This window comes from Streptopelia decaocto, assembly GCF_964273445.1.
Source record: "Streptopelia decaocto genome assembly, chromosome: 22".
In the NCBI taxonomy this organism is placed as follows: Eukaryota; Metazoa; Chordata; class Aves; order Columbiformes; family Columbidae; genus Streptopelia; species Streptopelia decaocto.
Genome location: NC_138677.1, coordinates 5,040,441 through 5,054,007, shown reverse-complemented (window position 1 = coordinate 5,054,007; position 13,567 = coordinate 5,040,441). Strand labels below are relative to the sequence as shown.

At 55.4% G+C, this 13,567-nt stretch overlaps 1 protein-coding gene across 1 annotated transcript; it reads right to left on the bottom strand.

Moving 5' to 3' along the window:
• Window positions 1-422: 422 nt before the first annotated feature.
• On the bottom strand, window positions 423-9,717 carry ORMDL3 (ORMDL sphingolipid biosynthesis regulator 3). The gene is made up of 4 exons (XM_082070677.1): window positions 9,613-9,717; window positions 6,136-6,342; window positions 4,575-4,726; window positions 423-4,436 (listed from the first exon to the last, which is right to left on the bottom strand). Exons 2-4 carry the CDS (start codon window positions 6,307-6,309, stop codon window positions 4,301-4,303), a joined length of 462 nt encoding a protein of 153 aa, XP_081926803.1. The 5' UTR covers window positions 6,310-6,342; window positions 9,613-9,717; the 3' UTR covers window positions 423-4,300.
• Between the last annotated feature and the right edge of the window lie 3,850 nt (window positions 9,718-13,567).

Genomic DNA, 13,567 nt, shown 5'->3' with positions numbered 1-13,567 from the left:
GCATCATTCCTATAAGATTTGTTTAATTTCTAGCATGGTTCTGGTTTTCATTTATACTTCTTATCTATTAGGATGAGGAACAATGTGTTCCGATTCCAGAGAATTTCACTAAACCTGTGAGCAAGCTAATTAAGGTGGTGTGATGTAGGCAAAGGGAGTGTTATGTCACTGGAGACACTTAATAACTAACTTTTATTGACAAGTGGTGCACGCGCCCATTTGTTGTGAGCGGCAGAGGGTTCCTGTGCCTCACGGGGGCCGTTTCCTGCGCAGGGATCCATGCGGTGGGCTGCAAGCTCTTTGCTTCACTGCAACCGGTCACTTGGTGGCCTTGGAATTGCCATATGCAATTCATTTGCCACACTTGTTTAAAAGCAAAACCTGTCCATGTAAAAATCCAATGAATCAAACAAAAGTTTTTTACATGAATACTTACTTTATTAGTTTCTCTTAGAATACTGTACAAAGGAGTAATAAAAATATTCACACTTTATTTTAGAAAGTTCTCTACATGAGACTTCTGTATACACAGCAAAAAGAAGGGCTGCAGGAAAAAACCCCCTAAAACTATGTACAATGTCAGAAAGTTCCATTAAAAAAACCCAACTAATTTAAACTGATCTAAGGAGGATACATATACACAACCACTCGCATGCTTAAAAAGATATTATAGGCAATGACAAAGCAATACAAGTTGTAACGAGAAATATTAATATGTTAACAATGGTAACCAGCTGCTGTCTCCTTTTTGAGGGCCAGTACCATGCTTCTATTAAAACAAACAAAAAATTAAACAATTATTTTAAAAAATTAAGTACTCGGAAATGAAGTCGTCCCAGATTTTGGGCTTTTTATTTTTTTCAAGGCTTCTTCCTGCGAAGGGCCGGACCGTATGACATCTCACGATCTACGTTAAACAAGTCGCAAGACAGGATCCCTAAATTGGAGGCATTGGGCTGGTGGTACTTGATTTTCTGGCTTTCCTGGTGCAGTGGCTGCCACACCGTGCAAACACACGTGTGGTCTTGTAGTGGCCTGGGAGAGGCTTTGCCCAGGACAGGATGGGACAGAGGGATGGCTTCTGCCAGTTCCCGTGAAGGGCTCAAGGTGTGGTTTTCAGAAGCTTTTCTCCTTTGCCATTCACAGCAGAACAGAACAGAAAAGCATTTTAAGTACCTGCTTGCCCAGTAATTGTTCCTCAGCCACAGGTCAGAGCCCGCCTTTAATTCTCCAGGCCGCCCTAGTCACTCTAGGAGAAGTCAGTACAAGTTTGAGAGGAAAATCTGTCAAGAGCGACGTGATCAAAGTCCCATTTAAAACCAGTAACAAACACTTATCTCCTTCATGCAGGTACTTGCAGAAAGTTCTCCAGTCTTAATGAATGAACGGGCAGTTTTTGCACTGGCATTCTGGTTCTCCACGCAAGGTGAACTTCACCCTGGATTGCTGCAAGTGCACATCTGAAAATCCCTCAACTTGTCCACACCGCCCTTTTCTCAGAAACGAGTTATCTCATCAGTGTTTTGACTCTGCCCTTCAACTTGTTTGGCTCCAGATAAGCCTTTTGAATGCTGAACTCACTCCTAGATGAATTTAACAAACACAAATGAACCAGAAGTGGTTTCAGTACGGGGTTCCCGGAGCTGCGGAGCCGTGTCTGTTCCCTCCACACCGCTGCGGTGGGGACGAGCAGAGATTTAGTTGGGTACCGCTCGCTCCCGTGACACCGACGGGAAGGAGCCACACGAATGGCGCACGAGGGTGGCTCGAGCAATTGCAACTGCGGTTTAATTACAATTAACTTATGGTTTCCTTTCTATGTTTGATTAATTCTGATACCTACCCTTAAGATGGGATCTTAAGGAAGACATTATCAGATGTATAATTGTTCAAGTAATTATTAATTTTATGTAGATACTTAACACACCACATTATTAACAAAATCTTCCTTCAACTCTCTCACCTCTTTCCATATTTCTCCAGTTTTCATTTATGTTTCCCTTGATTGGATTAACTTCAGTTATTCCGCAGCAAAAATACTATCCCTGTGTTGTAAAGAAAATCATTTGCCATGTAACACATATCTATATAAAGTCTATTTTAATCATTTGTGTGAACAAGGTAAATCAGAAAAGCTTACTATCAGAATTAAGGCTTTGCCTAACAAGAAGTTTTTAGGCTCTAAAAACTACCTTTTTGAGAAATTAATAATCCCGTTCTGTTTTACAGTTGATCTTTAATTTAACAAAACAGAATCAGGCGTCCATAGTGTCAGATAAGAGCACAAATAACATGTCCAGATCCTCAGCTGCTGTAATGCCGAGGCCGTCAGGGAAACTGAAGTGCTGTACTTCATCGAGAAGAGCTGACCCCCCGCTTCCATTTATACTTCTGCTAAAAATATCAAAACTGCTTTGACTTTGTAATATGCATATACTTAGAAATACCCAGTATATGTCTGTCTATATAGGAGTAATGCTTTTAAGCATATAGCCACTGTTGCAGAAAAAAAGTTGATGTTTTTGTATTCTAGGAAAATAAATAACTAGTTTTCTTTCCTTTGGAGATTGACCACTGGCGTGGAAGTTGTGCCTGCGGGCAGACGTTCAGGTCTGTTAAGCCGCATCCCGTCTGCGTTACAGGTACAGCCTTCGCCGCCGCGCTGCAGCTCCGAGGGCATCGACGCTCTCCACTCCTCATTCCTTTCAAAGGTACTTTGCTGATTGATGAAATCTCTCTTATTTTGAAAACAGTATCTATTCTTTTAAAAAAGTCATTGTCTAGTAGCTTAAAGAGTATATTCGCTTTAGGGTATATAGTACCTTATCTAAAGCAGCAGTCCTTATGTCATGGTGGTTAAAAGGTTTAACCTGTCAAGTAAATTGCACATCTGTCAAACTCCCTCGCTGGAGAACAGCACTCGGGTATCAAGCCGGACTCTTTTTTGACCTTCTTGAAAACTTCCTTTTCACTTAAAATATTTCCACTTCTCCAACATATTAGGTAATGATTCTCTATGCATTCCAGCGGCCCTCTGAGGTACGCTAGATGTTTTTCCCTTCTCTGCAGCAGTCTTGTAAGAAATGATTAAGTCTGAGATAGAGAAGTAAAGCGGCTTGCCTAAAATTACGCATGGAGCAATACAAGATCTTGTATCCAAACCTGAAGTTTCCCATCCGCGTCCTATGCTCAGGCCATCAAAAAGAACTCGACAATATCCACTATGATCTCTAAAGCTAGAATCGGCTAATGCAGGAACAAAATATAGACTATTTAAAATGTTTATACCATTGTCAAAAATGTGAGACAATATAAGCACTAAGACAACAAAAAATACAAGTTTTCGTGAGTTTACAGGGGAAGCATGAGGAAAAAACACGTTTCCTCCAGCACACAACCCAAAAGAAAACCAGATTGCTTTGAACAGTGGAAAGCTGTCTCAGCCAGGAAACCTAAACCTGCTTTATTCAGGTGGTAACTTTATGGGAAAAAGGCTCAGTTTTGTTCCTATATGAAATAATCTGTTATTTTCGGTGACCCACAGCATCCTTCTCTCGGTCAGTTCACTCTGCTGTTTGTGCAGAGTCACCCAGGCAGATTTGGGTAGAAGCTGAAAATAACAAGTATGATTTAGGATCTATTGACTTTTTCCCTGAATTACACGAATGGTGCCGTAGAAAAGTGAACCTCTGTCAAATTGCAGGTCCTTCCTTCCTGTACTGTTCTTAGTAAAAGACCTTCCTTTCTCAGTGCCATAAAGGATTGCAAAATAAAAATCTCTTTCTCTTCCCCTGCCCAAAAATGGAACTCAAACCTCGAAACAATCAAGTATTGGGAAAGTCTGGTTGTATCCCTTTGAATTTCCCCCGCATATCGCTTAAAGCACCTAGCTTCAGAAAGGGAAATCTATTTTAAAGTGCATTTACCACAGCAATAGTACCAGCACTAAAAGCTTTTCCCCTCATCCCTATTCATTCAATGTCTGGGATAGATGAAAATCTCCCCAGAATTCATCCTCGTTGTACCTTGAAGTCTCAGTGTATCTGCATCTATTTATGACGCTGGAATAAAAGACATCCAGTGTCATACGCATCCTGCTCCGCGCTAAACTCTACTCTGGAGCTTGTTTAGATTTATTGGGCATGAGGATCCAGCATGCGGTTTATGTCTATTGGATACTGCAGTTAAACAGCCGCTGTGAAATTACATCCCAGCGTGCGCAGGGGTGAAGAAACAGGAGTAGAGAGGAGGAACTTCCCCCTCTCCCCTGCTCCTCTTCCGTGCGCTCCAGCCACGCAGTTCAGTACTTGTTGATCCCAAAGATCCGGACTCCGTGAAACTGAGGCAGTTTGGGGATCAGGACGCTCATAAGGGAGATAGTGTTGATTACGAAGTGTATCCGGTCGTACTTGGTGTAAAAGCTGGTTAGAAAATACCTGGAAAGGAGAGGAACAGAGGGAGAGGGGAGACTGAATTACAGTGTTCCGCGGTTTTGTTTCCCAGGGCAGCAGGTGCAGCAGGAGCCTTGATGGGTACAAACGTGTGAGGCGGCTCAGCTGCCCCGAAATACTCACAGGACGATGGGCATGATGGTCAGGAACTTGCGCGACGCCGTGAACTGCACGCCGTAGTCCATCTGCTCCCAGTGCGTCAGCAGCCGGGCCCTCCCCTGGTCCGGAGTCTCAAAGGGAGTTCCCTTCACGGTGTGTAGGAAGATGTACATGCTCTGTAGCAAACACAAACGCGTTGTGAAGCACGCGGAGGGTTCTCCGCGCCCCTCGCCACCACAAACGTTCAGCTTCACCAACGGCGCGGCCGCGGGAGCTTGCACCGGCGCGTGGTTCCGCTAGAGGGACGTATCGCATCGTCACTGCTGCAGCTCGCGGCAGCTAATGAAGCAGCGAGAGCGAGGAAGGAAGAAAAGCTGCTGGTTCAGGCTTGGCTGTTGCACCTGAGGCCTCTGGTTCAGCTCCTGGGCTTAAGCCAAGAAGGTGGTTGCAAGATCACAGCCCACAGATCTCCAGGATCAGGAGATGAGCGTGGACTCGCTCTACCGTGCAACAGCAATGCTCTACGCGTTCTAAAAAAGTGCTGGCAGAGCTGTGGGCAGCGGGGGTTTGTTACCGCCCTGATTGCGAGTTCACCTCTTGAAATGGAGCCCCGGTCACAGATAAACAGCAAATGTTTGGCTATGTCATGTGGGTTTTTTTTAAGTATTGCCATTGCTGGTCTTTAAACTCCTTTCTGTTCCCAGGAATTGTTTAGGCTGCCAGAGAAGGGGAAGGAGCTGGATGAACAGCAGGCGGCTTGTGAACAGAACTCCAAGCAGCTCTACTTGGTGACTTTTGTGGGTTTTTATTGTTGTGTTTTGCCCTTCCCCCCCCCGGCAAGATGCAAATAACATTAGCATGAGGGTCCCCAATACCGTTGTCTCTGGAATGTTCTCAGGCTGAGACACTGTTTAAAATAAAGGATAGAAAACTGATTGTTGAAGCTCTGAAGCATTTTGCCCCTTATGCCAGAGGGTGAAGGGCTGAGACATCTGCTCCTCAGCTCTCGGACCCAAACGCGCTGAGACCTGCGCAGTGGGACGGCGGAGGCGCAGAAGCGAGACGTTAAACCCAGGGAACCCACGTGCCCTTGTCCCAGCACAGCGCTGTGACACCCGTTCATTTGGGTACCTGATCCTTAGAAGGGGAGAAGTTGTTCCTGGACTAAGTTTTTACTTTAAGCAGAGCAAAGTTTGAGTTTTAGTCTTGTTTTCTTACCTCTGATGAGGCCAATTCAGTTTATATAAAGTGAAGGCTGTCCTGGCAGCTTCTCTGCCCTGTCACAGCTATTCCTCTGTGACAAAGGGACTTGCCCAGCAGGCAAATGAATTCCATGTCCCCTCTGAGCAGCCTCACCAGATGTTTGCTGTCTCATCTACCTAGGCTGGATTTAAATACATGGCCTAGAGGCAAAGGTGCAGTCTGAGGGGTGGAGGTTGAGTAACTTACCCTGTGTCTTTAGAAATACAGAGAAAGGAATTGTTTCAACAAGAACCTTACTAGATTGCTCTCAGAAGAGCAGCGGGTGCTGAGAGGTGACCTCTCTGTGCCCTGGGGAGCCAAACCAGCCGCGCTGTTCCCTTACCATGTTGTGAATGATGTTGGTGAGAGTCCAAACCACGGGCACGCTGAAGAAGGGGATGCTCAGGAGCACGACGTGCAGCAGCCCGATGCCGAGGATGTAGGACAGCCAGATGCCGCGGCTGTTCATGACGCGGGTGTTGGGGTTCACCTCGCTGTGCGCTGTTCCCACGTTCATGTTGGCTCTTGTGTCGAACGGGCGCCCCTGGAACTAAAGCAGAGTCGGGTCAGTACTCGGATCACCGTAAGCACCGCGGGGGTGGAGCACAGCGCCGTCTGGCTGTTAAGCAACCCTGAAATCTTGTTGTTTGCTATAAAAAACCACAAGTCTGACTTCTCTGCACCTCATTGTTTTCGTTTGTAGAGCTGATGTTCCTGCGGGGAAGGTAAATCCGGGAGCGATGGAGATTTGGGAATAACGTGTTGGAAGCCTGTCTGTGACAGAAGCTACTTGTGATCTGCTGAAATGCTTTCCTGGAACCGACATGTCAGGGTTCAGTCCTGCAATCGCCTGACAAGACTCAAACCAATACTTTTAAGCGCTTCTTAAGTCCTCATCACAGTGTTAATAGTGGAAGCACTCGGCATATGAAGCTGCTTGCGTTTTTTAGAGGTTCGGCATACCTTAAACTGGGAAGAGAACACAGGTATTTGCAGAGTAAAGGCACGGCAGCTCTGTATCAACAGATCTCCTAATTAGTTCAGCTAATTTAAAAGGGTTCTGCACGGCTCTAGAGGCTTGCTGCTCTCCTGGTCTGGCTCATGCGTTTTGCCTTCCAATTTAAGATTACAGTAAAAGCATCAAAAAAATTCCCCCGCGGGGAAGGAATGAGATTCTTCTTGAGGATCATAGAAAGTTGGAGATAACACAGAAAAGTGCATCAGGAGGATATTTTGGTGGCAAGAGCTGCAGAGGAGCTGGCTCTTCCCCTACCTGGAACGAGCAGCTCTTGCATAGGAGGAAAACTGATTTTGTTTTTCCTGGAACAATAGCAGGAAGGCGAGGAAGCAGGGCAGTGTCATTGTCATGGAGAGGAGCGCGTCTCTGGAGCGGTGCCCTGCAGCCTGCGCAGGTATCGCGGTGGCTTTTTGGGCTGAGAGCGGCAGGTATCAGCTTTTAGGCTTTGTGGGAAGGCGGGAGCTCTGGTTTAGCCATTTCCAAGGCTTACCGGAAACAACCCAGATTAGAACTGCTGTAAAGCTTGGATATCTTTACATTGAAGTCAGAGAAGTTCTCGTGTAAACTCATCTTTATCCGTGTCCCGTGGAAACGCAGTTTGATAACGCGGCCTGTCCCCGTGTGTGCGGGACCCCAAGGCGAGGGCTGTTTCCTGACATCCAGCCCGGTGGTTTTGCTCTGGTTCCCACAGCTGGAAGATGCCGCTGCTGTTCTCTCTCGCAGCCTTTGGTCTCGGGAGGCGATTCCCAGCCAGATCCAACATTACACGCCGCGTCTCGCTGCCAGCTGCTCGATTCCCTCATGGAGCGCTGGGCCTGGCTTGTTTCAGGAGCCGCCGTTTCCCCCCGTTTCTGCCCAGAGTGAGGACACGAAGCCAACGCGGCTCCCGGTGAGCAGAACAGATGCTCGACTACCTCTGCTACCCACGTGTCGCTCAGGGACCTTCTATCTGGAGGTTTTGGTTACCAGAAAAAAGGTTTGCAAGTCTGCAGAGCGCTTGTTGTCTCGTTGGCTACTGGATGTTCCAGAGAAAAGCCTGAAGCTTGGTCTGCACGCAGGACTAGAGCCAGAGTCCAGCACTTCAGTCCTGGCAGCTCCATCCTTAATCTGGTGCAATTCCTAAGGGCTTTCCGAAGGAAATCTAGGGCTTGCGGGGAAGCAGAACATGGGTCAAAAAAGTCATATTGTTGCAACAACAACAAAAAGCGGCGCAAGCGGCCCTGAGGAATGCATAAACAGGAGTGCTGGCTGCCAGACAGAGGAAATAATTCTCCTAAATATTGGTAAAGACCTCAGCTGGAATGGTGTCCAGTTCTGGGAGGAGCTGGAGGGAGTCCAGGGGAGAGGAGTGAGAATGAGCAGAGGTGCAGGAAAAACATGACCTGCAAGGACAGACTGAAGGAAAACGGGGTTTGTTTAGACTAGAGAACGTTGGAGAGAGGCGTGAGGAATAATCCTCCAACAGATCGCTGTGTGGAGAAAGGAGACGCGCTGTGCACAACTGGAACGGCTCCCCGGTGCGGAGGGACTGATGGAACGGACCGGCCAGGGAAGGCGATCACTGGTCTCACCGGGGGCTTTAAAATTAGTTTCATAAACAGTTAAAAAATAAGATTCCTCTTTGGAGTGAGAGGTTGAGCAGGTGGCCCCTCTTTTCTTGAAATGATACCTGATTCATTCTTGCAAGAGAGGGAGAACTCAAGCGTTTGGTCCTATGCTGAGGATAGGCCAGGACTGCGCTGGCCTTGGACAGTGTCCATGCAGAGAGAAGTCAGAGGCAAAGGGCACGTGGCGGCGGCCGCGCTGAGCACTTTCTCTGCCCCATCCTTTTGTGTTTTGTTCCCAACTTCCCCCACCAGCTCTGGGGGGAAAGAGTCAAGTTTTGGGGCTGCATCTGCTGTGACAGCATCTCCCCATTTCTGAGGAAGCGGGTAAAGAAAACGACATCGGCAGCTTCCCGCTGGCTTTCTCATCCGCCGGCTGCCGGAGACCCACGACCTCTGCCCGAGTCCCTGGCACCTCTGCTGCTGTCCCCAGAGCAGCGTGACAACCGCGTGTCCCCGTCCCCTTGTGCTTCAGCTGCCCGGGGATCGCGCCCTGGGCCCAGCACCCCGTTGTTCGGGAGGAACAAGGACACAGGTGCTCGGTCGCTCTTCCTGAGTGCTCCCAGAACGCGATTGTGATCCTGCGGAGCCGATTACGGTCCCGTGGAGCCGCGATCCCATCCCTGGCAGCACCGGCCATCACCATCTCCCAAGCAAATGAATATTTTAAACCCTTCTTTGCGTGATGGCATCGAGTCCATCAAAGTGGCTGAGAGGAGAGATGGGACCCGGACGGCGCAGCTTCACGTCTCGGATCATCGATGGACTTTAACGGGTCTGAGCCCTGGAGGGGCTGGGTTGTGGGGGCTGCAGATTTGGGGTGCAGCTCCAGATTTGGGGTGCAGCTCCAGGGCCCAGCTGCGGATCAGGAGCAGCAGGAGCCGCTGGGGCTTTGCCTCCCTCAAATTCTTCATTTAGGGGGAGAGTCGGGACCTGAGGGAACACTGTGTGGGTGATCGGGGTCCCCACACAAAGACCGCGGGGACCCCCCGCCCCCATCCCGCAGCTGCTTTAGGATATTTATGGTGCGTTTTCCTCTCGGAGGGGCCCACACGAAGCCCCTTTCCCCACCCCCGGGCCCGGGGCTCGGCCGCCGCTGTTCCCGGGGAGGGGGCGAGGCCTCCCCGGCCGGGCCCGCCGCGCTCGGGCCGCTCCCGCAGCCCCGGGGAAGAGCCGCCGGCCCCGGCCCCGCACTCACCGCTGCTCCGCCCGCTCGGCCCGGCCCGGCCCGGCTCGGTTCGGCTCTCGGGGCCGGGGCTCCCTCCGCCGCGCACCCGGCTGCGCTCCCGGCGGCCCCCGCGGCCCGGCCCGCCCCGCCGCCCGGCACCACGGGAGCTGTAGTCCCGGGAGCGCCCGCGCCGGAGCCCAGGGCAGAGGCCGCGGTGGCCGCCGCGGGAACGGGGCCGGGGAGGCGAGGGGTCCTGGGGCCGGCGGCTCCTCTGGGCACCACGTTCCTGGGGGAGGATCCCTCATGAGAAACCCCGAGGTGCTGGAGCGAGTTGAGAGAAGGGAGCGGAGCTGGTGAGGGGCTGGAGCACAAGGGTGATGGAGCGGCTGAGGGACCTGGGGGTTCAGCTGGAGAACAGGAGCTGAGGGGAGACCTTCTGATCTCTGAACTGCCTGAAAGGAGCTTGGAGCCAGGGGGGTCGGGCTCTGCTCCCCAGGAACAAGCGCCAGGAGCAGAGAAAACGGCCTCAAGTTGCGCCAGGGGAGGTTGAGGTTGGATCTGGGAACAATTTCTTCCCCAAAGGGCTGTGGGGCATTGGAACAGGCTGCCCAGGGCAGTGCTGGAGTCACCATCCCTGGAGGGTTGGACAGACGGACATGAGGTTCTCAGGACATGGGGCAGTGACAAAACTGGGTTATGGTTGGACTCAGTCTTGAGGGGCTTTTCCAACCAAAATGATTCCATGCCCCCTGCCAGCCCTGAGTGGGGGGAGCAGCCCCGGGAGAGCACTCGGGGGCTGTAGCCGCCCCATTCTGCACCCTGGGGGGCTCAGACCCAGCTGGGCGCTCCCACCCTGCTCGGGGAGGGTCTGGCTCCCTCCCCTGCCACCCCTCCCAGGGCAAAAGCTCAAGCAGGTGTTGTGCAAGCGACCTGGGCAGGGACACTGTGCTGCGGGACACCCGGCCAAGGTCAGGACTGGGAGCGCTGGATTCCTGCGCTGGATGAGCGCGGGGGAGACCATCTGGCCCGGCTTTTGTTTGCACAGCGATCAAAGCTAATCGCGTGGCGCTGCCACGGCCCCTCGGTGCGCGCGGCCATCTGTGCAGGGCTTTGTGCGCGCCGCCCGCCGCCAGCGAAGCCACTTTGTGCTGCGAACCCCCTGCCCGCCGCTGCGCCGGGGTCCTGGGCCGAGCGGAGCCCCCGGCAGCGCCGCGCACCCCGGCTGCCGCACACGCAGCGCTGCCCGTGCCGCTCGCAGCCCTCCAGCCCTCCCTGTGAAGCCCATCTGCGGGGTTTTGGTGTTGGCCCCGGGTGGGTTCGCAGGGCTGCAAGATCGGGGACCCCACACCAGCGTCCCCGCGGGGCGCCCAGCCTGAGCCGCGCATCCTGACCCTGTGCGCAGCCATCCGGCCTCGGCACCAGCGCGCGTCCGGCTCCAGGCCCCGTCCGGCTCTGGCTGGGTGGCCGTGTGCCGGCTGGGCACGGCGAGGCCACCGAGACCCCGCCGGCCGCCAGGCCCAGGGCTGCCTGGCGCCACAGGCAGTGCCAGCGCTGCGCACCGGAGCCAGAGCTCCGCTACGGCCCCTCCCAGGGAGACTTGGGCACGGTGGGACACACACATGGTTAAAGCACCCGTGGGTGCTGCATCCACTGGCCAGGAGGACCCAGTCCCTGCCGGGTCCCCCGGGGTGCCCTGGGCAGGGCAGGTGCGGGGATGCCGGTGCGCAGGCGGGGGATCCCGGGGGAGCCGGCCTTGCTTTGCCGGAGCGCCACGCACGCACGGCAGCCTCTATTTTTATCCACGCTCCTGACTGACTGAGCAGCTCCCTCTGCGCGGTGACATCTAATTTAGCAGCTTCCCCGCACCCCGCTGACTCCGCACGTGAGGGGGAAGCACAATGCGACAGCTATTTTTAAACGGCCATAAATATTAATCCCTCTCAGTGATGCAGCGAGACTGCTGGCGCACGCGCGGGGCGGGAACCCGCTTCCCTGGGCTCCCCAACCCGGTTCAGGGAACCCCGGCACTGTGGTTTGGGGGTTCTCCAGGGGGTTCCAGCCACATCCACAGGCCAGGCCAGCAGCTCCCCCCGTGCTCACTGGGGCTGTTCCCATTTGGATTCCCAGCCCTCGCTCCTGGTCTCCCCCGGCACTGGGGGGGCCGCGCTCCCCTCCCGCTCTCCCGGGCTGCCGGTCCTGCTGCCCGGTCGATACCCTCTATATTTAGCACCGCGGTAGCAGCAAGAAGCCGGTGCTGGTTATTTTTAGCCAGCCCTCCCGCGGCTGCGGTGGGGAAGGGTCTGCGCAGGGTCGTGCTGCACTGCAGGTGCTGGTTTTTTGGGCTGGTGGGTGCTGTGTCCCCATGGGACACCCATGGGGCGCAGTCTTGGTGCTGCTTGTGCTCCCAGGGTCTCTGCCGCTGCTCTGGGTGCCAGCGGGAGCTCAAGCACCCCAAGCCTCTGCGAGCCGCCTTGGCCGCTCGATGCCCGCAGGCCCCGTCCCGCGGTGGGCGGCTGTGTCACCTGGAGCTGCCTGCACGCTGCTGCATCCCCAGCATCGCTCCTGCTCCCTGCACCGCTCCCAGCGGCACTGGGACCGGTGACGGGCAGCACGAGGCTTCTCTGCTCCCGGCCAACCAGGGAGACATTGGTGAAGGTGCCCAGGCTCCCTGGCCGCTGCCTGCCAGGCTCCCGGCCACATCCTGCCCCAGCCGGCCCTGGGCTTGGCTCAGGTCACAGCCCCCGTGATGGACACACTGGCTGGACCATCCTGAGCATGGACACCACCAGCAGCTCCAGAGCAACAGCTGCCCTGGTGTGTGCCGACCCTCGGCCGCGCTGAACCCTCGCTGGCTGCAGCACCCTGAGGTGCAGAGTCTGGGGCAGCCTGAGCTCCCGCTGAGCCACGGGCTCAGTCCTGGCCCTGTCCTCTCCACCTGGCCCCATCTGGAGGGCGGGGTGTCCCCAGGGAGTGTGGGGGGCCCGGGGGAGCCTCTGGCTCCGGCCCTGCCTGGCTGCGCCTCTCCCGTCAGGTTTTGTTCTGCTAATTGAGCCGAGATCCAAACCAGGCGCTTCATAAACGGTTTATCCTCCCTGAGCCGCGGGAGAATGTCACTGTGCGGCGCCGGGCGCTCCCTCCAAGCAGAACCGGGGACCGGGCACGGGCGGCCGCCACCGTCCTTGCTGCAGCACGACAAGGGCACGGCCCCGGTGCCCCGTGTCGCACCGGGGAGCAGCCCCGAGCAGCGGGGGGGCCCGGCCGGGGCAGCTGGAGCTTTCGCCCCGCTCGGCGGTCCCGGCCCGGCCCGGTAACGGCGGCCGCTCTCCATGGTCCTGAGCCGGCCCCGCCGGTGTCCGGAACGGCGGCGCCCCGGGAGCACCGAACCCCGCGCAGCCCAGCGAGCCCCGGCCAGGGCAGCTCGGGGCTGGGCTGGGGGGACCCGCTGTGCCCCCCCTGCGGGGCAGGAGGCTCCTGCCCGCCCGCTGCCGCCGCGGCTCGGGTTTCCCCGAGTAAGCGATGCCGGTACCGGGCGGGGAGGCTGCGGGCGGGGGGCTGGGGGCACGTTCCCCCCGCCGGCCTAGGGGGGGTCCTGCTCTCCCCGAGGGACTGCGGAGGGGCGGGGGACCCCTGGGGGGGCGGCGGGGGCAGAGCCGTGGGGTGCACAACGCCCAGGGGGGCGCTCGGGGCCGCGGGTGTTACCACGCGAGGTCGGGGGAGACACGGCGGGGCGGGGGGCGCAGTGCTCCCCCGGGAACCCCTTGCGCCGGCTGCCCCGGGCTCGGGGGTCCCGGCAGCTTCTCGCCGGGTATCCCCGGTTCCCCCCGGGCTGCGCTCCCGGGGCAGAGCCTCTCCCGGGGGCGAGCGGCTGGCGGCGACCCGACCGCGGGGCCGGGGGTGCTCGGCGCTCTGCGGCCCCCCCGGCGGGGCGGGCCGGGGGCGGGGAGCCCCGGGGAGGCCCGGGCGGAGGATCCCGCCCACCGGCCCC

What these genes read in the sequence shown, in the direction of transcription:
- ORMDL3 (XM_082070677.1), bottom strand. Translation starts at nt 6,309, where the DNA reads ATGAACGTGGGAACAGCGCACAGCGAGGTGAACCCCAACACCCGCGTC. An exon ending in CCAACATCATTCACAACATG is followed by an intron (nt 4,727 to 6,135) that starts GTAAGGGAACAG and finishes TGTTTGCTACAG; the next exon opens with AGCATGTACATCTTCCTACA. An exon ending in ACCATCATGCCCATCGTCCT is followed by an intron (nt 4,437 to 4,574) that starts GTGAGTATTTCG and finishes TCTCCTTTCCAG; the next exon opens with GTATTTTCTAACCAGCTTTT.